Source organism: Eptesicus fuscus, chromosome 13 (genome assembly GCF_027574615.1).
Source record: "Eptesicus fuscus isolate TK198812 chromosome 13, DD_ASM_mEF_20220401, whole genome shotgun sequence".
NCBI classification, from domain to species: domain Eukaryota; kingdom Metazoa; phylum Chordata; class Mammalia; order Chiroptera; family Vespertilionidae; genus Eptesicus; species Eptesicus fuscus.
The window spans coordinates 80,064,457-80,090,422 of record NC_072485.1 but is presented as its reverse complement, the minus strand read 5'-3'; the positions used below and the strand labels follow the sequence as shown (position 1 = coordinate 80,090,422).

The following is a 25,966-nucleotide window of genomic DNA, read 5'->3' as shown; positions in this document are numbered from 1 at the left end:
CCTGCTGTGGCTGCCCTGGGCACTGGGGGACCGGCAGCACCGGCCTCGGCCCCCTCGAGGCCATAGCACCCTCTCTGAGCTGTGACAACCCCAATGTCTCAGACATTGCCACGTGTCTCCCGGGGCGCAGGGGCACACCACCCTCCACCAGAGCCACTACTCTAGGGACAAGGGGACCCAGTAACTTCTCAGAAGCCCCGCGATTCGCATCCGAAGGGCCTGGTGAGGATGACTCACCTCAGGCGGGGCCTTTGCTGAAGGGAGTGAATGGAGAGCACAGCCCTGAGGCTGACCCTCCCCGATGGCCACCAAAAAAGGGGTGTACCTCCCTTTATGGACCCCCAGAAGCCCTTTGTAAAAAGGGCTCTGGGTCCCGGTCTTTAAGCAGAGACCCGTGGCCGGGAGGCCCATGTTCCGGGCAGCGTGGCCAGCCTCCGCCCTGCCCCGTCTGGTCGAACAGGCCGGGGAGGCGTTCCCACCAGCTACCAGCTTGGACCCACGACTCTGAGCCCAGGCTCAGCCCCTCCGTGCCCTCCCTCCCTCGGCCACGGCTCTCCCTCCTCTCCGAATCTCTAGTTCCGAGAACGTGTGACGTTTCTGCCACGCAGCGGGTACGTGCAGGGTCTTGCCGGTTCACTTTCAGCGGACTCCCCGCCCCCCCCCCATCTCCTCTAGAGCTGCAGGGCTGGGAGGCAGGGGCCATGCCTTTTCCCTCCGCACCCAGTACGGACGCACACGACATTGGTTTGGGCCAAACGATGCGCAGAGGGCCTCTGAGCTCGCAGGGTCTTCCTGCCAGAGACCGTCCCAGGGACAGCATGGTCCTGGGGAAAGGGCGAGCGAAAGCACCTAAGGCAGCTCCCCTCACACGCGTGCGCAGTAAGTGTGCGTGGCACGTAAAAGCATGACAAGTGTTCCTGACTCACTCAGGTTTGCGCAGACAGTGGTGGCACACAGGACACGCCTCTGCCCCGGTCAGGGACTGATGTGGCATGAAGAGGGGCACTGCACCGAGGAGTGCCCGCCTGGCAGGCCAGTCCACAGAGCACAGGGCACAAGAATAGGGGCCCGACTGCAAGAGGCAGCGGAGGCTGGGAAGGAACAGCAGGAGGACCCCGGGCGGACGCTGTGAGGGCATCACTCCGCTGAAGAGGGCCAGGTAAGAAGAGTGAGAGGTCAGCCGGAAGCCGACCCCATGGACGAGCCTTTCGAGGGAGGAAGGGGAGGAGGAGGAGGGGAGGACGATGCTGAAGAGGAGAAACCACGAAGGCTGGCCACACGGCCAGAGCCAGGAAGTCCGGAGGCGCCAACGAGTAAGAGCAGGACTAACCCAGCAGAGAGCGCCGCGCAGGGAGAGGTGCTGGGGGTGGGGCTGGACACCTCCACCACCATCAGCTACAAGAGAAAGCGGGGACCCCAGAGAGGCCTGGCCTCCGAGCGAGCGGGGAAAGGAGACAGGAGGCGGAGGCAGGTGCACAGCGGCCTCTCCTGCTGGCACAGGGTGTGGCGTGGACCCCGGATGAGGCGGGAACGTCTAGGGCTGGAAACAAGCCGCGGGGGCTGCTGTCGAGCAGAAGCCTGACCAGAGAGGGCCCACCCTGCGCCCCGCGAGAGGCAAAGCTGCCGCCGCTAAGAGGACGAAGCTGATGCCCACGAAGGTGGAAGGTCGGAGCCTCTCCAGGGAGAGCCTGGGAGCCGGAGCTGAGCGGACAGGCGGAGAAGAGCCTGTCCTGCCTGCAGGGGGCGACCCGAGAGTCTCCTCTGAGCCCTGCCCGGTGGCTGTGAGCGCCGGAGGCAGCCATGGACTGCGCCATAGGAGATGGCCTAGGAGACGGCATGGCCATGGCCGTGGGAGAGCTGGGCTCCTTTGGGGGGACTGGAAGGGGAAAGAGAAGGGAGCTCGCTGCCCGGAGGAGAGGCGGGACCAAGCCCCTGCCCTGCTCCCTCACGCACCTGCTGCACCCCCCGCCGTGCTCCTCCGTCTCCCTAGAGTGCCCGCCCCCCGGGAGCAGGCGGCCCACACACACCTCTGCTTCTGCCCAGTTGCCGGGACACCGCGCTGCTCCACCAGGCCAGGGGCTCCCCACCTCGTGGCACCCCAGGGCCCACCACCCAGGCTCTATCTCACTCCTCCCAGCCCCCGCATCGCCTTTCTGCCAGGTCCCGATTCCTAGCCCCAGCCCTTCCTGTCCCTCAGACTCCTGCCCCGGCATCTCTTCAGCACCTCCCTAGCCCCACGCCCCGATCCTGGAAGCTACTGCCCGCTACTGCCACCCCCCGGCACTCCCAGCGCCGAGCCTTGCCCTTCAGCCCCACGCCTCGACGCCCTGCCCTGATGCCTGGCACCCACACTCCCGTGCTGCCCCCACACAGCGGGCCCTGGCCTTCCTCCTGCTCCCCCTACCTGGCGCAGGTTTCGGGTGACCCGGACGTCGTGCCAGGCGTTGTCGTTGAACTTGCCGTTGACGGGTTCCACGAGGGCCTCGAAGGCGCCCGAGCCCAGGTTGATGACCAGCCAGACGGCCCCGGACTTGAGGGACAGGTTGACGTAGTCGGCCGACTTGCCCGTGTGCAGCATCAGCCCGTTGCGCTGCAGGGTGCGGAAGGCCAGCGTGATCTCGTCCGTGCTGCTCTGGATCGGGTTGTGGGACAGGTCGTAGCAGAAGAACTCGTTGCCTTTGAAGGTCGCCACAAACTCCTCCTTGCCTGGACGCCGGCGTGGGGAGAGGGGAGAGGCTGAGTGGGACAGGGTGTGCCAGGCCGCCCTGCTAACCTCCAGCAGCCCGGGCCCCCTGGCCTGACTGCCAGCTCTCGGCCCTCTCCCCTCCGGGCCTGGCCACCCTCCTCTCCCGCCCTGCACCTCTGCTGTCAGTCAGCTCCCCGTGCCCCTTTCCTCGGCAGGAGGCTGCTAAGTGGTTCTCACACTGACAGCTGACAATTAAGCTGCCACAGGACCAGGCAAAGCAGACTCCTCACTGTCTCCTCCCCCAGCCTTCCATCAGCCCCTCCCCCTCGCGGAGGGATGTGGAGACACAGGAGGCTGCACCTGACCTCTCCCCTCCCCCCCAGAGTGCCTGCCCTATGCTGGGAGCCCGTCTCCTGTGAGCAGCCCCCTCCCACTCCTGCCTCTCCTGCTGAAGGTGACCATTCTCAGCCCAGGGGCGTTTCAGGCCTCACCATTAGGGAGGAGCTGGGAGCCCTGCTGTGCAGCGAGCAGATGAGAAGAATGGGGAAGCGGTGTGGTGGGGGCGCAGGGGGGACACACGGGAAGGCGATGCCGGTGACAAGGATGTGCACCACGCAGCAGCAGGCCATGGGCAGGGCTGACCCGGTGGCTATCCTGACAGCTCTCACCCCACCCAGCTTCCTACGCAGAGGGCAGCACAGAGGGGCCCTTAGGCGACAGCCTCTGGGGCCCCAGAGGACGGGTGTGAGACCCCACAGACCAGGCAGGTGGCTAGGGGTGAAAGTGCAAGGGCAGGCCTGGCTCTCATGGGTGTGCGTGTGCGTGTGCGTGTGCGTGTGTGTGAGCGCGCGCACACAGGTCTCTTTCCACAGCACTTTTTAAGCAGAAGCAAAAATGACTGGAGAGGCTTAGGGATGTTCAGCATTCTCTAAGGTCAACAGCTCGGTGGAGGGGAGTTGGGGTCCACGCCAGAGCCCACGCGGAGGGCAGAGAAGGGGGCATGGAGGCAGGGAGGGCAGAGAACCTGGGCCCTGACAGCGATTCGCTTCCCCTCCCAGCGAACAGCGGGCCCCGCCACCGCACAGGAACAAGAATGCCGGCAAAAGGCCTTTACGGAGTGCGGGGGGTCCTCAGCACAGGCCCCCGGGGCTGGAGGAGCGAGGCCCGGGGCTGGGGGGCACCAGGCCCCCGTGAGGCACCTGCTGGGCCGGGCCACAGCAGCAGGCGCCACGTGCAAGTCAGGGCTCTCTGGGTACACGTTCTGCGGACGCCCCTCCCCTGCACACAACAGCCCCGCTTCTCTCCACCGGGCAGGCTGCCCGCACTCTGTCCTCACTGCCTCCGGATGCCAAAGCACCAGCTGCCGCCCCAGCGCCTGGCACCACACCTACTGCAGCTGGCGGGGCCCAGTTTCCTGAGGCCACAGGGCAGCGAGGCTGGTGAGGACACGGGCAACATGGGGACGGTGGAAACCTGCTCTGCCTACCTGGGGGCTCCAGTGGGGAGGCTCAGCGAGAATAAAGGGGAGGAGTCACACAGGGACAAGAGGGGAAGGTGCGGAGGGGGGCCAGGGAGGGGGAGAAAGATGGGCCATCGGGACAGAAAGGAAATGGTGGCAGCACAGCTGAGGTGAGCGATGAACGTCTGAATGAAGACAGGAGCGCACTGGGAGGGGACAGGACGGGGGTGGGAAGAGGGCCAGCCAGGAAAGGGGGACAGCGACCTCTAGGGAACGGAAGCCAGGCTTTCTCTGGACTTGACTGCTTCCATGGCAACCAGGCCCGCTGCCTGGGCACCGGCAGGGTGGGCCGGGGGGCTCAAGGACCAGAAAAGGGATGTGTTTGACCTTGGGTTTGCCACACATACTCGTCCCTCCCAGGAGCCAGGCCTTCCCTCCCACTCCCTCACCTTCACTGCAGTCAAAGAGAATATCCATAAAGGGAGTGTCAGGCAGAAAAAAGAAAAGAATAAGGCAACCACATGCAAAAGTGATTGGACAGAACAAAAGAGGCCAGGGACAAGGAGAGGGGCGGGACCGCGCGGCCAGGGCGCAGCGGAGAAACAGGCCAGCCTCGCTGCCTCCCCTCTCCTCGGGGCTCCTAGGAGAGGAGGCAAAGCCAGCGCTCCCTCCGCAGAGTCTGCAGGACCTGCATTCCCGGTGCAGCCCCGACCCCGAAGGCCCCCGACGAGAGGCCTGGGCAGCCGAGGGCGCCCGGAAGGGTGTGAGGAGAGGGACAGAAAAGACAGACGTGCAGGTGTGAACAGGAAACCCCAGGACGGTGGGAAGGACAGAGAGAGACCCTGAGTGGGGAGGAGGCAGCAGGACCTCAACGGGTTTTGTGGGGGACTCTCAGGGTAAGGATGCGGAGGCTGCCAGGTCTGGGAGGAGCAAGACCTGAAGCACCAGGGGGCGCTCGCCCCCATCTCATAGCTCAGACCACCCCTAAACTACAACTCCCAGCAGCATCCGAACAGCAAGCTGAGCCCCTGGCACAGGAACGGGGCAGTCACCCCTGGCACAGGAAGGGGCAGTGGCCCCTGGCACAGGAAAGGGCAGTGGCTGATGCGTGTGTATCTCCCAGGCCAGGGCGTGTGGAGCCCACGGGTGTCCCAGGTCAAGCGGAATGTGCCTAGAGACCAGCTGTGGTCCTGGATTTCTGAGCGAAAGAGGGACAGAGCAGCTGCCTCCTTTCCAGCCCAACCCAGAGCCCTCCTGCGAGGAGGTCCCCGGCCCCCTGGCCCCTCCCGCTGGCCAGCACTACAGCTGTCTGCTCTGCTCACTTGGCACTTGCTGCCTGGTAACATCTTGTACTGCTCCCCTGAGAGGAAGTGCGAGGTGAGAAAGACCTGGGCACGAATGCTGGCTCGTCCACCAGCGCGGTGACCTTGGCCAGGAGGCAGCATCTCGGAGCCCCCGCTTCCTCCTCTGGACAAAGGAGCTAATCACGGCCTACCTCGCGGGTTGCCGTGGGCATTCGGAGGAGAACAGATGGGCGCGACTTCCTCAACTGTGAGCCGCGCCACAAATAAACGCCTCTTGTGCTGGCATGTGCGTGGCAGTGTGCGCGCCCTCCCTCTCTCTCTAGACCAATGAATAATTAATTCCTCTGGACAAAGTCTGCACTTTGCATGTCCCACGCTTTATTATGCTTATTTGTTAGGATGTCAATGAGCCCCTGAGGACAGAGACCATCCTCCCACTTAGAATCCAGGTGCCGAGCACACGCCTGCTCCTGAGCGGGCGCGGGGGAAGGCTGGGGCACGGCTGGGGCACACAAATGAACACCCCAGGCGGTGTCCTCGGGAGGCAAACAGGTCGAGTGACAGTTACGACACAGTGAGACGAGCGATATGACGGACGTGTCGGCCAGGGGAACACCAGAGTGTCTGGGGGCCCAAGCGGGGCAGTTCGGGGCGACGTCCCGGCTGGACGGCCTGGCCGCTTTTCCCAGAGTCAGCTGAAAGGGATCCCGACGCGCTGGGGAAGAGGGCAGGGATGGCGGCCGTCCAGGCCCACAGAACAGCGCGCACCGAAGAGCACAGACAGGGCCCGCAGCCCGGTCCCTGCACCCACTGGCGTTCCTGGAGGGGCTGTGAAAGTGCCCTGCAAACTTAGGAAGGAGAATCTCTGAAGAGAGGCAGCCTCGGTGCTTAACACCTGCAGCCGGAGACAGGCTCAAGGGGCGTCTGGGGCTGGGGAAGGAGGGACGGCGGGGGGGGGGGGGGGGGGGGGGGGCGCCACTTTGGCAAGTGACAGGTTCCTCCTCTGTAAACCCCAGGCAGCAAGCCCTTCCTTCCACAAAGGGTCGTGGAGAATCATTTAGGTGACGCATGGGGTACAGGCGTATTATAAACACCACACCTGCAAACCACACTTAGATGATTAAGTGGGGGGGAGGGGGGTGTTACCCCGCTGCCTGGTCCACCAGAGAAACATACTCTAGCAATGAGTCTGAACAACTGCCACAGAAAGACATCCGGGTCCTAGACAGAGGTCACCGGGACAGCTGAGCTTTGGGGAAGGAACGCAGGTCTTTTCACACCAGGGCAGGTCCCGGGGTCGCGGGCCCAGGCGTGCCATAGGCCGCAGAGCGGGCACACCTCTGCCCAGTAACCTCCCCCACGGGAAGTGCAGTTTGCCTGCAGGGGGCAAGGGCTGGGCTCTCTGGGGACCGTGGGGTCACTGACCTTTCGTCGGCTGGTGCACATCACCGGCTCCTCCTCTCCCGGCCCCCCCCTCGGAGAACAGTAAGGACCCTACTGGAGAAGCAGAATTGGGGAGTCAGGCACAGGGGGCTACCCAGCCATCCCACCCCAGCCTTGGGTGATGAAGGGCCCGCTCCAGGGCAGAGGTCCTCTCGCTTGGAGGTGCAAGTTCGGGGCAAGGGGAGCTGCGCTGGGGATCCACTTGCTCTGGGGACTCTAGGGAAAGAGCCTGCTGACAAACCAAGACCCCAGAAACCCCAGCAGACTCATGACCACCAGATCCTGCCCTGTTCCCAGGAGTGAGGAGGCGGCGGAGACGCAGAGGCCTCGGGCTGGTTCAGGGGCCTGTGGCCAACACCATGCGCACCTGCCGGCCCTCAGCACCTGGAGGCCTGAGCTCCGCCGCCAGCTCCTGGCTCCCTCTCCTCCCCGCTCCGTATCTTTGCTCTCACCCTCTCTGCCGGGTCAGAGTTCACACTCCTCAACGCACCCTTCCTCCAAAACTCCCCAAGCCACACCTCTCCTCTGACAACCCTGGCTCTCTGACTACACCTGGTGCGCTGAGAGAATGCTCTTAATGTCCCCTCTGTCCACGGCTTTGCCAGTTAGCCTGTGGGCGTCACAGGGGCAGGGCCATGGTTTCTGTTCACACGCTGTCCCTTCGCTGTGTCTCCAGAGGGCTGTGCACACCAAGGGCGGTCCTGACTAGCCGGGGCTCCTGTTTAGTGGGGAGCCCTTTCCCAGGGGTGCCTCCTTGCTCTGGACCACCCGGCTTGTGAGCCCCAGGCCTCCTCTCCCAGGGCCCCACCGGCACGTGTCGCTATGCCTGGGTGCCGGGTCAGCTCAAGCTCTCCACCCACCCCTGCCGGCGACATGTGTGCTTAGTGCCCGGCTCCCAGGCACCCACACCTTGCCAGACCCCATGGGATGAGGGGAACTCAAGAATGGAGTTTAAAAGCCCCTTACTCCCACCCCAATCCCAAAGCCCCAGAGCTGAAGCTAGAATAACACCTGAACTGTGCACCTTCCCGGGGAGGGGCGACCCTTTTGGCCTTCGTCTACGACAAAGGTGGGCCACAGCCAGCACCCCCAGAACCAGGCACTGACAGGCAAGAAGGACGTAAGTGAGCCAACCAGGTCCTGACTCCCCACCTGGGACCTCCTCTTTCCTGACATTTCTTGCCATAATGTGGCATCCCTACCAGAGCCACAGGCCCCTACCTCCCAGACCTAAATCCACCCCGAACTCCAGATCTGAGTCTGTCTTCGTCCTGTAGGCCTCTCCTGCCTCCGCCCGGAGGGAGATGAGCCCAGCAGAGGGCTGCCCTGGGCAGGGAGCAGTGCCGAGAAGGCCACGAGCTCAAAGGGAGGCCTGGGAGGTCCTGGCTGGCAGGGCCACAGTCGGGACTCCTGGGCTCTGCCCGGTGCTAACCGCCAGGGCTGGCTGAAATGGCGGGGACTCGGTCAAGGCTAAAAATAGATGCGCAGCCCCAACAGTAGCACCAATCAGTCGGCGTGATCACTAGCGAGCCACTTCATCGCTCCGGGCCTCCATGTCCTCCTCTGTTCAACAGAGTCAGAGCCGTTCAAAAGACACAGGGTGAAGGCCTGCAGTGGGACAGCTGTGGAAAGGGGGACCCCACGCCCGGGCTCCCCTACTTCCCCACTCACTCCATCGTGGGCACAGGGGGCATCCCACAGCAGCAGGGGGCGGGGACCAGGTGCCTAAAATCCTATTTCTCCAGCCCCTGCTTTTCTCTTTATACTTGGATTGACAGAGAAGAAAGAATGACCAGAATGAGTGGAAGGAAACAAAACATCACCATGAGAGAGAGAGAACGCAAGACACACCACCAGGAGAACGCAAAAAGGTGACTGGAGACACGGCAGGAGTTCAAACATCTCTTGATGTCAGAAACCAAGGTGAGATGTGGGCGGATGGAGCGTGGGGGGGCGGCGGGGGGAGGGGGGAGCACAGACACGGACAAACCCCCACCCCCACCCAGCACCCCCCAAAAAATAAAGACATGGCAGAGGAAGGGGATGGGAAAGCAAGGAAGGGGGGGGGCAGATGGAGGAGGGGATAGGAGCACAAGGGGGGGCAGGAGATCCAGGCGCAGGTGGGGGCAATCCAGTCCAATCCAAAGCAAACCAGAACTTCAAACCATACCTTCGCTGTTTAACGTCAGGTGAGCCGGACCTTGGAGAGAGGAAGGAGAGAAAGAAAGGAAGGAAAAACAAAACAAAACAGAAAGAAGAAGAAGAAAGGAAAGGGGAAAGAAACAAAGAAAACACGAGTCATCAAAATCAGCCAGAGAGAGGGGAGAAAAGCTTTTGCTGCCACAATTTAAAAACCCTTTTAACTTGTGACAGACATCGGGGGGAGAGCCCCCAGCCCAGGAGCTGAGGAGAGGGGCCCGATGCCGAAACAGAGGGTGGAGGGCATGAGAGGGGCAGAGAGAGGGGGTGAGGGTGCAGGCGGAACCGGAGGGGGGTGGGGCAGGGGGTCGCTGCAGGGGGAGAGGAGATTTTGGTTTCTTTTTTTCATTCTTGCCGGAAAAAAAAAAGGAAAAGGAGGAGAAGCAAGAGGCTGGGAGGGATGCTTTTTCCTTTTTCTTTTTTTCTTTTTTTTTTTTCTTCCGGGAGACGGAGAGAAAAAAAAACGGTCAACGAGAAAAAACGATTCGGATGGAGGAGAAAATAAAACACGACACAAAAATCAAAGCCACCTGGAGAGAGAGAGAGTGTCCTGTTAGCGTGGGACTGAGTGGGCAAGGGGGACCTCCCCCCTCCCCCCCACGCCCCATCCCTGTCACCCCTGCGATCCTGGCAGAGGAGGGGAAGAGGGAGCCCCACAGAAGTGAGCTCTGGGAAGGCATCTGCCCCGTTCCAGTCCCGTCAGCTGCTCCTCCCACACCCTCTATGGGCAGCGGCACCCACACACCTGGCTTCTGTAAGGAACCGGGGTGTGGGGGGCAGAGTGAGTGTAGAAGCAGGTGGGAGGAAGCAGGGTCTAGGGAGACCCTGGAGCAAGGCCGGGGCAGGGATTCTTCCACAGGGAGGACTAAGGGCTGGGCCAAAGCCCTCGGACAGCCAGGGCAAAGGGGACAGCCAAGACCTTGGGCAGAAGGCCCGGGTCTGAGAGGTCAAACCTCGCTCCTAAGTTGTCCCGTAGCCCCCTGTCCCCGCCGGGCCCGCTCTGAGATGACCCAACGCTGAATTTTGAACATGGAAAACGGAAGCCCTATTTCCAACGCTGTGAGCAAGAGCAGCGGGGGTTTTTCAGGGTTACCTCGGCCCCGTGAGAGAGCCTGGTCAGCCCCGACCCAGGGCACCCTCAGCCTTAGGGGAGGACTCTGGCCCACGGGACCAGGGCCCCAGGCCCCAGAAGCCACGAGTCAAGGACAGCTCTCCCCAGAGAGGCTGGCCACACCAGCCCCACAGCTGGGCTGAGGCCCCAGGACCTGAGCCGACCAGCCAGCCCCACCAAACCTCAGCCCTCCCACACCCCCACCCTGCAGCCGGGCGTCTGGCCAAGAGGGTGGGAAGGAACAGCCCTGCAGTAAGAACGGCGCCTTGAAACCATCCCCGCTGCTGCGCCATGGGATGGGATGCGGCCCCGGGCAGAGAGCGGGCCGGGGCAGGATCATCCAGGGCCCGGCGCTCCGGGGGACTCGGAGATGAAGCGGAGGCTGGTGAGCCTGGGTTCGGGAGGAAGGCACGAGGGAGCCAGGAAGGCGTGGCCAGGGGCCAAGGCCCGGCTCCTGGGGGAGACGTGCTTCGTGGCACCCGCTTCCTCGGCAGCGCCGGTCTCACCCCACCTCTGGGTCTGAGGCCGGATGGGGCAGGGGACCACAGCTAAGGGCTGCCTCAGGGCAGAAGAGCTCTTGGAAAGACACAGGTTTTACTCACAAAACACGGGGGACCATCTTACTGGAATGCCCCACCCACTCCTTCCCCCAAGAACCACCAGCATCTTCTTCCAAACCCCTAAATCCAGGACCCAGACCCAGAGCCCGAACCCCTCATCTACCTCTCCCTGGCAGAAACAGACCTGCTCGCAGGCTGCTGGGAACCCAGGCCTGGAAGCCGTGGCTGTGCGCCTGCCCTCTGTCCCCCACAGGCCTGTCCTCCTGCGGGCGGGGGGGGGGGGGGGGGCATCTCTCCCCTTGCAGACCCTTCCACTGCCCAGCTCCAGCGGCCTCATTAGCATGCGGCACTCTCCTCTGTCGCCACGGCAACCAGCTGCTCGGCTCCCTCAGGCGTGACAGCACCAGCCATCTTGGTGAGGGGAGGCCAGTCCCCTGCCCCTTCTCCCACGGCTCAGCCCAGCCGGGCCCAAGGGTGCTCTCCCTAAAGCCTGCCTCCCACCACCCTGAAATCTCTGCTCCTCCTCATGCCCAGCTCCCCCGCCCCCCAGGTCCACCTGTGGCATCACCCTCCCACCACTGGAGGAGGCTGGCTGTGACGGATGCATTAGCAAGGGTCCTTCCTAGGGCACTTTATCTGGCTGCTTCTGTGTCTTCTCTCTGCTACAAGAGGCTGGGGGGTGGGGGGAGGAGGGGAAGTCGGGATCCCCCAAAAGGAGATGCTCAGCAGGAGGCTGGGAGCAGGAGGTCTGGGTTCCCGGGAGAAAGCTGGGCCTGAGACACAGCATCCAGGGGCGAGAAAAGAGGGGGAAGGCACAGAGGACTCAGACCTGAAGGGGGAACCTCACAAAGGAGGCCCAGCCACCCCCGGAAGCCACCCCCTGCAAACCCACCTCCCACTCTGTCCCACCGCCTCCTCTCCCACCAACATCCCCAGAGGGCCAGCGTGGGAAGGAGGGAGCTGGTTACAGGGGACAAGCTTGGAGAGACACACAAGCAGACATGTCACAGACACACACACAGAAGCCTCACACACTGGGTATGTACACACACAGGCACACGCCCGACATACGGGCACACGCAGCGTCACATCCAATCCCGCAGACTCCCCTGCCGCCCCCAAGAAATGGCCAGGTGGCGTCACGGGTCTCGCCCTGCCGGCCGGTCCCACCTGCTGGGAAAGTTGCTCCCTTCTCCCTCTCCCATCCAACCCGAGCGGCCCCTGCCTGCTTCTCTGGCCTGGCCCCTTCCCGCCCCATTTCAAGCCTCTCTGCCCCTCCCTCCATGAGTGTCCTTCCTCTCCCACCTCTACTTACCCCTCCGCTCCTTCTCCGGGACCAGCCCTCCCCCTCCCCCAAGCCTCTCTCCTCCACCCTTTTTCTCGCTCCCTTCCTCCCTTCATCTCTCCCTTTGTTCCGGAGGAGACATGACATCAAGAGCAAGTAAAAGTCACTTCAGCACTAAATCTTATCTCCAGCCCTCAGAAGGCTGCGGCCACCAGCCACGCAGGCTCTCACGCACAGAGGTAAACACTGCCACGGAGACGCAGACACAGAGAGGACAGATGCAGACACAGATGCAGACACGCCTCGGGGCACAGAGATGTGGGCCACGCCACGAAGACACGGCGATGGAGGCCATACCGCCACACGCCGACGCATATACACAGCATGTATGTGCAGACGTGCACAAAGAGCTACACACACACACACACACACACACACACACACACACACGGGCGCCTGCAGGCCAGGACCGGGGACGTGAGGGCATCCACAGAGAAGAGACCTCACCCAGAGAGACCAGCCAAACTGTGGGCACCACCGTGCAGCCCACACTCAGGCCCAGAGCCCCGCCTTCTTCCCTTCCCAGGACTGCTGGTCCCCTGCGCCTCCCAGGGCAGGGCCGGCTGTGTCCCTCCCACTCCCGCTGCTTCTCCAGGAAGAGAGAGAACACGGCAGGTGTGGTGGCTGGGATGCCACCCCCGCTCCTTGCTGCCTGCCTCTCCGCGGTGACCACGGCAGCTCCCAGCAGCCCAGCCTCCCAGTCTGGGCATCCAACCCAGGCTCCCCTCTCCCCGACCCGGTCCACCCCGAGGAGGAAAGAAACAGGGAAGACCAATCCGAGAGGTAAGGTTCAGAGAACGACGGGAGCCCAAAGAGAGCTGGGACCGGAACAAGAGACGGAGAAAGAGCCTGGGACAGAGCCCTGGGGGAAAACCCAGAGAGAAAGGGCGGCAGGAAGAGGAGTCAGGGAAGGATGGAGAGAGACCCCAAAGAGAGCCGTGGCCTGGGCTGAAGGAAGAAGCAGGCCACCCCCACCTACCCGCCCACGGGGCAGGGCAGGGGCCGGGGCAGGGGCCTGCTGCAGTGTCAGTCAGACCAGAGAAGCTGCCCCCTACCTACTCCCTGCCCCGGGGACAGCCCCCACCCACCCTCTGCCGGACTCTCCAGACCCGGGATCGGATGGTATCCAGGCGCTCCCAGCCCCACCCGCCCCGTCTGCAGGGCTTTCCTGAGCCTCCTCCTCGGCTGGGCAAAGCAGTGTCTCCGCACACGCTCTGGGCGCTTTAGAATCCTCCAGCCCCATCCCTCCGCTCACAACCCGTCTCCCCCCTAAGGAAGAAGCAAGGCCAGTGGGCAGACTGGCGCTGGAGACGGGCAGTGCAGGGCCTGCCCTCTGCCTGGCAACCCAATAAGGAGGGACTGGGCCAGAGGTCGGGCCGAGGCCGCCAAGAGGGTGCCCAGACATCCTTCCCGGGGCAGGGGCAGGGGCAGGGGAGGGAGCCCTTGGGTGGCCAACGATACCCCCTCACACAGGACCCCACACAACTGATCCGCCACTCAGTGAGCCAAAGGCCCCACTCACCTTCCATGGGGTGCTCCTCTGCAGGCCAGCAGGTGCAGGAAGGGGTGCGGCAGGGAGAGAGAGAAAGGAGGGCTGTTAGCAAGGGTACCAAGGACAGGGCTCCAAGGAGACTGATGGGGTCAAGGTCCCCACGCCCACCCAGGCCCTGACACAAGCCACCCGACCCGGAAGGCTCTGCGGGGGATGAGACAGAGACCGAGGTGTTTCTTGAGTCAGTGCCTCACACACAGGGGCACACGGGCCGCGAGGACCCAAGCCTCATGTTACATTTCAGGAAACTGAGGCCCAGGGCAGGGCAGTGACCACTCAAGGTCACATGGAGAATGGGCAGCAGAGCCAGGAGCGGCAGGCAGGCAGGCGTCCCGCCTCCCAGGCACGCTCCTCCCTGCATTCCAGCGCGTCTCTGAGACAGATGGGGACACGCTCATGCTCCGTGACACACTGACACACATAGGCCCTTATGGATCCAGAGACACACATAATCTCTCACACAGCTCACACCCAAAGCCTTTGCCCAGGACCCAACGCCCCCCTCCACCACCCACCCAGGGCAGAAGAGTCATGGGTATGCAAATCAGAAAACACAGTCCTGCCTCAAAGTGCTGTGTGGCTCCCACCCCAGTCACTTAACCTCTCTGAGCCCCGGTCCCTCTTCTGCAAATGGGAGAGGGGTGAATTAGAGCATTTCTGAAACCCCTTCCAGCTCTGGTTTGGGGGTTCTATGATACATGCCTTCTTATCATCTGAGTGAGGCAAGGGGCCCCCGGCTGGATGGGCCACTTCGGTGGTGGGAGGGGTGCAAAGGCAGTGGGCCCACTGGGCCCATCCTAGGGCATGGCACAGCCTTCGGGCGGCCAGCCCGCACCCACTGGGCCTTCCTGGGCCGGGCCAGGGCTTGCCAAGTGAGTCCGGAGAGAAGCCAGAAGGAAGAGAGGAGGGCAGCTCCTCCCACTGAGCTACCCCTCCCGGAGCAGGCTGGGCTCTGGCCTTTAGAGAAGCAACAGGCGGGAACAGAAATAGCACAGCCTACAAACACACAGACCCAGTGGGAAAACACACACACACGCACACGCACACGCATGTGGGCCCCAGGATATGCGCGCATACACGCCAAAAGCTGTTCAGTCCATATTTAGACCTGCGAGCACACACCATCTCCTCCTACCTCCAACCTCATTTTGTGTTATTTGCTCATCCGCTCTTCGGAGTTTAGCTATACTCCAGAAACACATACTGTCATTTATCATAGCGTATGCCACCCCCACAATCCAACACCGGCTGAATGCAGAATCGATACCCCACAGTGATCTCATACACAATATTAGATGCATGCATACCACCACTTCACACGCTCTCCGGGGACAAAGACACGCCCTGCAGTGAACACAGCTCCCTGTTTCTCGGTCCATCCACCTACCCATCCACCTACCTACCTATCTCCCGTCTTCCAAACCTGCCCCCACGCGCCCCCACATATCTACACGTGTGAGCCATGCTTCGGTGCCACACAGAGCTTCTCTCTCCTGACAGCTGCCTCCCCGAAAGCTGTGTCTGCGCTGCCTCCTCAAACAGACGGAATCCGTTGCATCTGGGGGCCTGGCGAGCTGAGGAGGCCCTCGGGGAAGCCCTGGCTCTCCCGCACAGCCCGTGTCAGAGCGCTCTGGCCCCGGGTGCGAAGGCCCTGCTCAGTCATCTCCCCGGCACCTGCACAAACTAGGAGGCACGAGGGCCTCCAGGTAACCCAACACGGCAGCACTGTCCCAAGGCACTGTCCCCTGCCACCCATCGGGGCCGGGGCCGGGGCCGGGGCGGGGTCGGGGCCGGGGCCGGGGCCGGGGTCGTGCTGTGCTCAGGAAAGCGAAACAATCAAGTCTGGTTTGCTGCCTGTACGGCCCTCCCGCTCCTGCCTCTGAGAGGTGGCACCTGGGGACTCACTGACCTCGCTTTCCTTGCTGCCCTTTGCTTCCTGCTGGTTCACCTGTGCCCCTCCTGCCATCCCAGGCCCCTCCAGGCTCAGCCCCACACCCTCCACACTCTTCTCCCTTCTCCTCCGTGATAGGTCACTGCTGTGGCTTAGGGACCCCCCGAAACGGTGCCTGCAGCCCCACCTCTTCTCTGGGTGCCAGTCCTGCACCCTCAGCTGTCCGCTCAGCAGTCACGTGTCTGCCACCCAACTCCACCACTAACACCACGCTCCACATCTCCACCCCCCTGACCTGCGTCTGGCAAAGGCACTGCTTTCAGCCAACACTTCCTGAGCACCCACGAGGCGACCCACACCCTGCCAGGCTCCAGGGATCCCACTAGTGCGTCACGCAGCCCCCAGCATGTGCCGGTGCGCCTCCGCCTCAGTGCGCCTGCGTGAGCTCAGCCGTATCACCTACCTCCTTCCGACAGAAAACCCCCTGAGCACCAAGCCCCCTTGGCCTTTGTCCAGTCACCAGGGCCCTCCCCCTCGCCTGGTTTCCTGCGTTGGAATCCTGCTGGTTGGTCTCCCTGCCCATCCCCAGCCTGGCTCCCTTGGCACCGGTACCAGATACACCTGGCCAAATACGGCTGTGATCAGCGTGCACACAACACACACATGCACACACTCTCAGAACTTTCCAGTGACTCTTCTGTCCTCTTGACCTGGTATCCGCCTGCCTTCGGAAAGGCTCCCACTCGTGGGCTTTTCACACTCCACATGTCCCAGGTGGACCTCAATACCCTCCCCCACAGCCCCCCCCCCTACATTCCCTGGTCAGGTTAGGCACCCAGCAATCGGCCCTGCTCTGTCTTCATACCAACCCCCATGCCCATCCATGCCACCTTCTAAAACCTAAAAACTAAACTAAGTTCCTTTTCATCCCTCCATCACCATCAGCACAGCCCCAAGGCCAGGCCCTCCTCAGATCCTCTCCTCAGAACATTCCTAAGCCTCTTAGCAATCTCCCCCTACAGCCGGTCTTTTCACCCTGCAACACGGCCCAAAGTGGACCAACCAAGTCACGCCCCTGCGTAAAACTCTTCAGGGCGCCCTCGCCGGCTTGGCTCAGTGGATAGAGCATCATCAGCCTGCAGACTGAGGGGTCCCAGGTTCGATTCCGGTCAAGGGCACATGCCTGGGTTGTGGGCTCCACCCCCAGTGGGGGGCGTGCAGGAGGCAGCCAATCAATGATTCCCTCTCATCGTTGATGTTTCTATCTCTCTCTCCCTCTTCCTTCCTCTCTGAAATCAATAAAAATATTATTTTTTAAAAATTCTTCAGGACTTCCCAGGGCCTCAGGCAAGTCCATTCACAGTTTGACCACACTTCTTTGCAACCGCCTTTCCTGCAACAATCCAGGCTCCAGCCACACCCAATTTCTTCCCATTTCCCTACCGGCCACGTTTCTGCACAGACGATTCCCTCAGCTTGAAACGCCCTTCCCCATCCTCACTCTTCCGGTCCTCAGCAGCCTAAACAAGTCGCCTCTTGCTCCTTATAAGACCCGGTCAATACAGCTCCGTCTGTGTTCTGAAGTGACCTCCCTCCCGGGCAGAGCAAGCCAGCTCTCCATATGCACATTGTGTCCTTATTCCCGTTACCGGGTCTGTCTTGTGTTTCCATCTCTGCTTCCTGACTGGACTGTGAGATATCCGAGAGCGAGGACAATGTCTCATTCATGTCTCGATATCTAGCTGCTTGCACAGTTCCTGGCTCAGGAAAACACATGGCTGTGTTTGTTGAATGAATAATAGAAAGCAATTCTCACGTAATGCCTGGCTGTTTCCATGTACTGTATCATTTCCTTACCACCATCCCCTGGGCGTGGGTACTGCTACGACTCCCTTGTAGAGATGGGAAAACCAAGGCTCAGAAAGCGGAAGAAACTTTTCCAAGATCATACTGATCATGAGGGGCAGAGTCAAAATCCGAGCCCAAATCTGTTTGGCTTTAAAACTTGCAATGAGCCCTAGCAGGTTTGGCTCAGTGGATAGAGCATCGGCTTGTGGACTGAAGGGTCCCGGGTTCGATTCTGGTCAAGGGCACATGCCTGGGTTGCAGGCTCCTCCCCAACCTGGATCAGGGTGTGTGCGGGAGGCAACCAATCAATGTGTTTCTCTCACATCAACATTTCTCTGTCTTTCCCTCTCTCTTCCACTCTCCCTAAAAATCAATGGAAAAACATCCTCGTGTGAGGATTAACAAAACAAAACAACAACAAAAACTTCCAGTGAAACTGCATGCTTGGCCTGGAAGTCAAGACTCCTAGAAGCTGCCTTTAATGTACAGTCTGATTTCATCTCCCACAAAGCACCAAGGTCTCGGTCTCCTCCCTCTCCCCCCGAGGGCCCTGACTCACAGCCTCTGCCTGGTCCACGAGACTCCTCAGGTAGGCTGTTTCCCTGATGGGAAAGCCCTGTCCTTTCCTTTCCAGCCCCACAAACCTCACTCAGTCATCCTGCAAGACCTGGCCAAGTCCCACCTCCTCCTTGAAGCCTTCCCTGACCACTAGGATTAACAATCACGGGAGCAAGAACAGTGCCTGGCACATTGTAAAGGATTCCCGTACGTTAACTCATTTAGTCCTTAAACAACATTATAACTTCCATTTTACAGAGCAGAACATTGAAGAACCCTGTGATTAAGTAAAGTGCCCAAGTTCACACAGTTAGCAAGTAGCAAAGCTGGGATTCGAACCCCGGCAGCCCATGCTCTGAGCCATTCTGCCACATGAGCTGTCCGTGAGAACATCTCCCTCCTCGCGGGTCTTACAGCAGTCACGCCCTGCACCGCGCTCTTGAGCAGTTGGTCCCGTTCTGCCCCGAGCTACTTCCAACCACAGAAACTGTCAGGAGCACAGGTACCGGATGTTCGAGCTGACAGTGGGTCCACACGCGTGACCTCATTTTACTCAGTTTCACACACGCAGGTTGTGCTGCCCCACCAGAGGGCATAGATGGTATTGTCTTGCCCAACACAAACGTGTGATTCCGGCAGATTCGCTGTTGAGGACAGCGATGAAGACCAGAACAAGAGAGAAGAAACGGTTCTGAGCTGTCAAAGCTGACACGTAATAGTCATGCATGAAAACTGCCATTTTCTCATGGGAGAACCTCAGAGGCTACCGGACTCCACTGTTCGGGACACGCATCCTACCATGCTGGGGCTGCTGAGTTCCAAATTCGCAAACAGAGAGAGCGATGGAGATGACTTTCTATCTGACAACTCCTCCTAAGGACAGAGATGGGAAAACTAGAAAAGGCTAAGGTAAGAATTCAAAAGTCGCCCTGGCCGGTGTGGCTCAGTTGATTGGGCGTTGTCCAGTGCACCAAAAGGGTTCGGGTTCAATTCCCGGTCGGGGCACATGACTGGGTTGTGGGCTCGATCCCCAGTAGGGGATGTACAGGAGGCAGCCAATCGATGCCTCTCTCTCTCTCTCTCTCCCCCCCCCACCTTCTTCTCTCTCTAAAAATCAATTTAAAGCCCTAACCGGTTTGGCTCAGTGGATAGAGCGTAGGCCTGCGGACTCAAGGGTCCCAGGTTCGATTCCGGTCAAGGGCATGTACCTTGGTTGCGGGCACATCCCCAGTAGGGGGTGTGCAAGAGGCAGCTGATCGATGTTTCTCTCTCATCAATGTTTCTAACTCTCTATCCCTCTCCCTTCCTCTCTGTAAAAAAAAAAAAATCAATAAAATATATCTTAAAAAAGAATAATAAATAAAAATCAATTTAGAATGTTTTTTCAATTTAAACAATAATATTAATAATAAAGAAGTCACTATTCCAGCAGCCAAGCATCGTTTCAAACCTCAAAGAAGGGACAACCCAGTGTAGCACCTGCGGGGAGTCACGACATCCTGAGTCATCGCTGAGGTTAAATCACACTCCAAACACTCCGCTGTGGAGGCAGGGAGCGGGCAGCCTGCAGGGAGATTTCCACGGGAATGAGCTGGATGGTAGTGAGCTGTGTGTCTTCACGGCGAGTGAGTTCTTCCTCGAGGGCTCCGAAGGCTGAGCTTCTCCGGGTGGGTTTGCACCGCCCTCTCTCAGTGTGGGGAGCCCTCTCTCAGTGCGGGGAGCCCTCTCTCAGTGCGGGGAGCCCTCTCTCAGTGCGGGGAGCCCTCTCTCAGTGCGGGGACCGCTGGCCCACAAATACAGGAGCACCCTCATCACAGCCCGACTTAAGGGGGAAGCTGTGGCCCGAGAAATCTGGGGCAGTTACTGGTATCTGATCAAATGCCATCCCCAAGCACCCCAATAAGCCAAATGCAGTCACCATGGGCACAGCTGACCGGCCATGGCTCTGTGTTGGAGGCAGCACAGACAAAGGTGGGGCAGCAGGTCCCGGCGTCGGCGCGGTGCAGAGGCCAGCGCTCACATCTCAGGGGTGGTCACGAGGATGAAACGAGATAAAACGTTCCGGCACCCAGCGATGCGCACTGGCTGCCAGGCCCCACGCTCTCATCCTCGACTGTGTGATCTGACTCTCTTTTTGTTCCAACTGCTCCTTCGCTGTCTGCGGCTGCTCCTCTCCCTCCTCCTCCCAACCGGATGCTCCTCTGAAGTCTTTCGCCTTCTCCTTGGGCACCTCATCCGACTCCAGAGCTTCAAAGTATCGCTCCACGCATGTGACTCCCAGGTCTCCATCTGCAGCCCCGCCTTTCATTCAAAGCTCTGGTCTCGTTGCAGTCCGGACACCTCTGTCTAGGAATACCCAGGGGCACCCCAACTCAGCACATGCATGATCTGCAGCCAAACCTGCTCCCTTGCTGACTTCCCCCTTTCCTTTCACCCACCCATCCACCGTCTTCCGACCATGCACACTCTCGGGCCCCTCCCACCTCCTCCACATACAAGAGACTGAGACCCCCAGGTCCAGCCTCAGAGATGGCCCTCAGCCACTACTACCACTGCTGCCAACACGGCTGCCACCATCTCCCCGGCCACTCCCCCAGGCAACTAAGGCGCAGGGCCTCAATAGCTCTCTCCTGAACTGTCTCCCAACTGACTTCTCTACCACATAACTCTGCCCCCTCTACTTCGTTCTACACCGCACTCCCAGCTTCCGAAACTGCTCTTACTGTTCATCCACCTGCTCAGGGTTCTTTTCCGGTTCTATCTGCCCATACGCTGTAGACAGTCGGCATCCAATAAAGGCTGGTTGAAGGACCTAAGTCAAAACTCCAAGACCTGGTCTCAACCTGCTTCTCCTGCTTCAGAGGCCACCATTTTCCCTGCACCCCGTGTGCCCCTCTGCGGACAGGACTACCCTTCCCGCCTCCCATGCCTGTGTCCTCACTGGTTCCTTTGCTTGGAGTGGCCTCCCCCAAATCATATAATCGGCTCTCAAGGCCAATCTTAAATAGCATGCCCTTTATTACCGACCCTCCCAACTTGTAAACTCTCCCGTTCTTCAAAACCCCAACAGCACTCCGCCTCTCATAGTAACTACCACTTACTCACCACTTAGTGTGTGTCAGACCTCACTTAATTCCCACAACACACCTGTGAGGTAAGCAAGGGTATGCCCACTTAGGAAAAAATTAGTGCGAAGGTCAGCTACTCATCTGCTGTCACGGGCTTCGTGGTGAGTAGAGAAGTCAGATCCAACCCCAGGTCTGAGCCTCAGAGTCTGTGGTCTAATCACGAAGCCACGCTGCCTCGCTGCCTCTCTCGGGGTATCAGTACCCTCTTTGGTGTTGCCCTTTTGCTGTTGTTTACCAGCATTTTCCGTAAGCTGGGCACTATTCCAAGCATTTCACAAGATGTAGCTAATTTAATTCTCACCACAAATCTATAATAGAGGCACTATTATTGTCCCCATTTTACAGATAAGGGCAGAGAGAGTTGAAGTCCAAGGTCATGGCCCAGGCAGTCCGGCTGCAGAATCTGCTCTTATAACCACACACTGGACTGTTTTGGTCGTTTTTATCTGCCTCCCCCAATTAAACCGCTCCTGGAGCTGCGTCTCAGCATCTCTGATTCCCCTTCGGGCCCCAGCTCCGGGCCTGTCACAGAGGAGGCCTTGAAAACTGCCTGTTGAATGAAATCCCCGACGATCTCACAAAACACACACGTGCGACACACACTTTACCTATTTCTCTCCCAAGCAAGGTACACGCCTGACACCGTCCTATACCTCTGCCCCCCGCTCCTCGGGAGTCTCCCACACACCTGCACACCCTTCTTCCTTGGCCATTTTCCGGCTCTTTCTCTACACACGAGTGGCATGAGTTCACATGCAAACCTCTATGAAATTCCCGTCTCTCCCAGCTTTGGCGGGTCATCAGCAGCAACACACACTCAGCTGCTCATACTCAGCTCTGTCTTCCATTACCTATGGCCAGACACCCCAGAGGAGAAAAAAAAAAAAAAATTTCCTAGATGGAGACTCACCCAATGGGTAGGCCCAGACCTGGGAAGGCAGGATGAGCCCAAAGGATCCACAAATCCATATGCACGCCAAATACCTGAAGCAGATCGGCTTGTCTTGCATACAAAGCTAAAACTATTTTTTTCTAAGGTGTGTTTGATGGACCACAGGGCAAATGCAACATCAAAGACATCCAGAAGCTCTCCTGAATGCATGGCAGCTTTGTGTCATCTATTTTCACAACAAGCAGACATAAAAATAACTACTATGTGGAAAGGGGACTGTGAATTACTGACTTTAAAAATGTCCTTAATCTCGGAAAAAGTTGAGAACCACTCAAAGCAGATAATAATGAAGTAACTCTAACTTGCAAGGAAGCCCTGAGTTCTGTCTGAGATCACGAGCCAGGCCTGCTTCCCTTAAAGACTTCCCTCCTTAACCCGGATACCTGGGCGGTGGGGGGCGGTGGGGGGGGGGGGCGGTATTACATTCTTCCTTGGCTAGGTGAAAATGTACTAGAAGTGTAATGAGCACAGTAGGTTACAAAAGCTGCCCAGAAAATAAGGGACAAAAATGTAAGGAGAGGGAACGGGGTGATGGGGTGGGGAGTGGGGAGGAGCTGGCCCTGTGCCTGGCCTCTCCACGCCCACGCACACTTACATCTGAAAATATGCACGTGCATATACAACCTCACCTCCAGCTTTTATTCTCTCAAATACGTATTAATATCTCTTCACTCACTGCACAAATCTTTATCAAACACCCACTAAGTGTCTGGTGCTATATTAGGTACAGGGAGTACAGGGATGAATCTCCCTGCCTTCTTATCACAGACAAAGCACCACTCGCTCAACAGATACTACACACACCGACGCACCCTGCCCCTACCAGCTGTCTGACTCCCACCTAGTAATATCTCCCTCCCCTTTTTCTTCACGAAGCACGCACACATGCACACAATGGCTCAGATGCGGAGCCGCCTCTCGCAGCGCCAACACCGCGGACACAAGCATTCCCCTGATCCATACCCAGCACATATACATAGGACACACAAAACGGCCCCTCTCAGCACGGGTACTCTGACGCATCTCACACACACAAGCACACCGCCCTCGTTGGGACGCACACACTTTGTCTCGCTCACTGGACGCCGCTGGCCGATGAATCCTTTCAGAGAACGAGTAACCCCAGGCCCCTGTTGGACCAGGGTGCCGCTGGCCCAGTTCTGCACAGTGAGACTGCGGCCCAGTCACCATAACCTGCGCCTCCGCGGCTCAGATGTCCCTCCCATCAAGTTGGGAGGGCGGTTCGTCCTATTTTCTTAAGAAGGCTTTAAGGGGAGGCGTCATAGGGCCCACAGAACCACGCAAAGGTCATAGAAAGAAGGATTCCTCACCGAGTCCAGGTGTCTTACTGAGGCCTCACATTAAAACACATGCACACGGGCACCTGCACACGAGCACATGCCCTCACACGTGAGTAGTCCTCACTCTCCTGGGCACCGGACTTCAGTCCGTAAACATGACTATGCAAACAGTCCCATTCACACACCTCCTCACGGCCAGACCCACGGGCCTGTGCGCGCAGGCAGCCACACACAGATGCACCATGTCACAGCTTTGGGAGCACCTGAGCTCCTTGGGGGAAAGGCGAGAAGGTGTCAGATTCACTTCCTAAACACGGTTCCTGGAGACAGACCCCACAACCTTGTACACATAACCCCACAAGCCATCCACAACCCTTCCTTATGTCTGCCTCTACCACAGCTATGGATACACAATCACAACCCTGGGCAGAGTCCAGATTTCCCAAATTCAGGGCTACCCCTGCAGACTCGGCCCCTCCGTGGCTGTCCACGCGGACAACCTTCATTCCGAGGCCCGCACTGTGTTTGGCTCCCATCCCCAAAGCAGTGCCAGGGCCACACACGTGCCGGTGCACACACTCCCCAAAGACACCTCTCGGGGCAGACACACACAACGGCTACGAGGCCACAGCTTCGAGGGGTGCTGAGGGAGAGGAAAGCATGCCTGTCCACGCGTATCTGCAGAAACAGCCGCCACTGAGCAGGGATGAAGGAGATGGGGACGCTCTCCCCACACCCCAGCCAGACCAAGGTACAAGCGCCTTAAAGTCCCTCCTTCCCCACCCCCACCAAAACCAAGGCCCACCCGGGCCTGGTGCAACCCTGCCACCCAGTCCCCTCACTTCGCCCCTCTCTGCCCCTTGCAGCTGGGGGGCTGGCGGAAGCTGCCCCTCCCTTAAACCTCCCTTTCAAGCCCCCATTCCACATCCGATTCCATACTCGAGTCCATACTCCACCTCCTCCAGACACCAGCCTCCCTTCCACAGCCCGGGCTGGGGAGGCCTGCATGTGAAAACCAGAAGCTCCCACTCGCTGTCTCTCGCCCGGGAGAAACGACCAGCCATGTTCTTGCCCCTCGGCAATGCCGTCCTGTCCTAGCCCAGAGCAGGAGAAGCCTCAGCCACCCTTTCCCGCATTTTTCCTTCGCTTTCGAAGGGGCTCTGCCAACTCTGTGGAGAAGAAACCCTCGGTTCCCACCGTCCTGGAGCTCGCGTCACAGCCGCGCCAGCCCCCGTCGCCCGCCGCCCGCCGCCCGCCGCCCTCACGCCCAGGCTTAGCCACCGGCCGCCGCCCGGCCTCGCAGACCACGCTTCCCGCCCTTCTCCCGGGGCGGCACGGACGGCCGCCCGCAGCACCGCCCCCCAACACAGGCCCCACCCCCAGTCCTTCGCCGACCCTCACAGGCCTGCAGCCCCCCATCCCACCCGCGGGGGCCTGGCCATACAGCCCCCACCACGGTCTCAGGACTCCCTCGCAGGCCCCCGCCCACACGCCGCAGAGGCCCCGCCCACACGCCGCAGAGGCCCCGCCCACACGCCGCAGAGGCCCGCCCACACTGGCCCCACCCGCTGCCCTCAGAGGCCCCGCCCACAGTGGCCCCACCCACTGCCCTCAGAGGCCCCGCCCACACACTCCCACTGCCCTCAGAGGCGCCTTTCGCCCCCTCACCGGCCCGACCCGCACGCCCTCAGGCGCTAGCCCTTCACCCTCTCGCCAGGGCCTGACCACACATGCCCACCCACAATTAGCCACAGGGCCCCCCTGAGTGGGGGGTGTTGGCCCTCAGAGGCCACGCCCACGCTGTCCGCGCTCATCTAACCCGCCTCACCCGGCGGCTCCGAGCTATCCACACGCGGTCTCCCGGGACAGGCGTCCTCACACGGGCTCTGCCTCACAACCCCCGCGTGGTGGTGCACTCACAGGCCCGACCCCGGGCACCTCCAGCCCCTCCCTCCCGCACCCAGGCGCCCCGCGGCGGCTCCCCGGCTCACCTTCGCTGCAGAACTTGCCACCGAAGCCCGTGTGGCTGCAGTCGCAGCCCACCTCGCCGGGGGCCAGCACCGTGCAGAGGCCGCCGTTGGCGCAGGGGTTGCGCGCGGGCGCGCACAGAGGGTCGGCGGCGGCGCCGCGCAGGCCCTGGCTGCCCAGCAGCGCGGGGGGCCGCTCGCCCAGCTTCAGGTTCGCCAGGAGGCCGCGGAACGGCGGCTCGTACTTGACCGTGCTGAGCGTGAGCGCCGAGAGGCGCACGTCCGGCGGGATGCCGCCCACGAACAGGTCGCTGGCCACCTGCATCTCGCGCCGCTTCGAGCGCACCTCGGCGGCTCGGGCCTCGCCGTCCACCGCCAGCGCCGTGCGGCGCGCGTCGCGGGTGAGCAGCACCATGTGCCAGCGGTCGTCGGCCACCGGCGTGTCCAGCTGCAGCGTGGCCGGCTCGGCGCACGAAAGCGTGAAGCGCAGCCGCAGGCGCCCGTCCGCCACCAGCAGCTCCAGGAAGTCGCAGTCGCCGCCGTCGTCCAGGTAGAGCAGCAGCGCGCGCGTGGCGTTGGTGCGCAGGCTGAAGCTCAGCTCCCCGCTGCTCGCCGCGCCGGCCCAGCGCGCGTAGCGAGCCCACTGCCCGGGGCCGCCGCCG

The 25,966-nt window shown here is 60.6% G+C and overlaps 1 protein-coding gene across 1 annotated transcript in view; it reads right to left on the bottom strand.

Annotated features, from left to right (window-relative positions):
• NRXN2 (neurexin 2) overlaps positions 1 to 25,734 on the bottom strand; it is a 93,018-nt gene extending 67,284 nt beyond the window's left edge. The window contains exons 1-5 of the mRNA XM_008159074.3: positions 25,329 to 25,734; positions 13,630 to 13,647; positions 9,063 to 9,092; positions 6,875 to 6,946; positions 2,405 to 2,706 (exon numbers count right to left, since the gene is read on the bottom strand). Of these exons, the coding sequence (XP_008157296.2) occupies positions 2,405 to 2,706; positions 6,875 to 6,946; positions 9,063 to 9,092; positions 13,630 to 13,647; positions 25,329 to 25,719 (813 nt within the window). The 5' untranslated portion in view covers positions 25,720 to 25,734. The remainder of the gene's footprint in view (positions 1 to 2,404; positions 2,707 to 6,874; positions 6,947 to 9,062; positions 9,093 to 13,629; positions 13,648 to 25,328) is intronic.
• Positions 25,735 to 25,966: the final 232 nt, after the last annotated feature.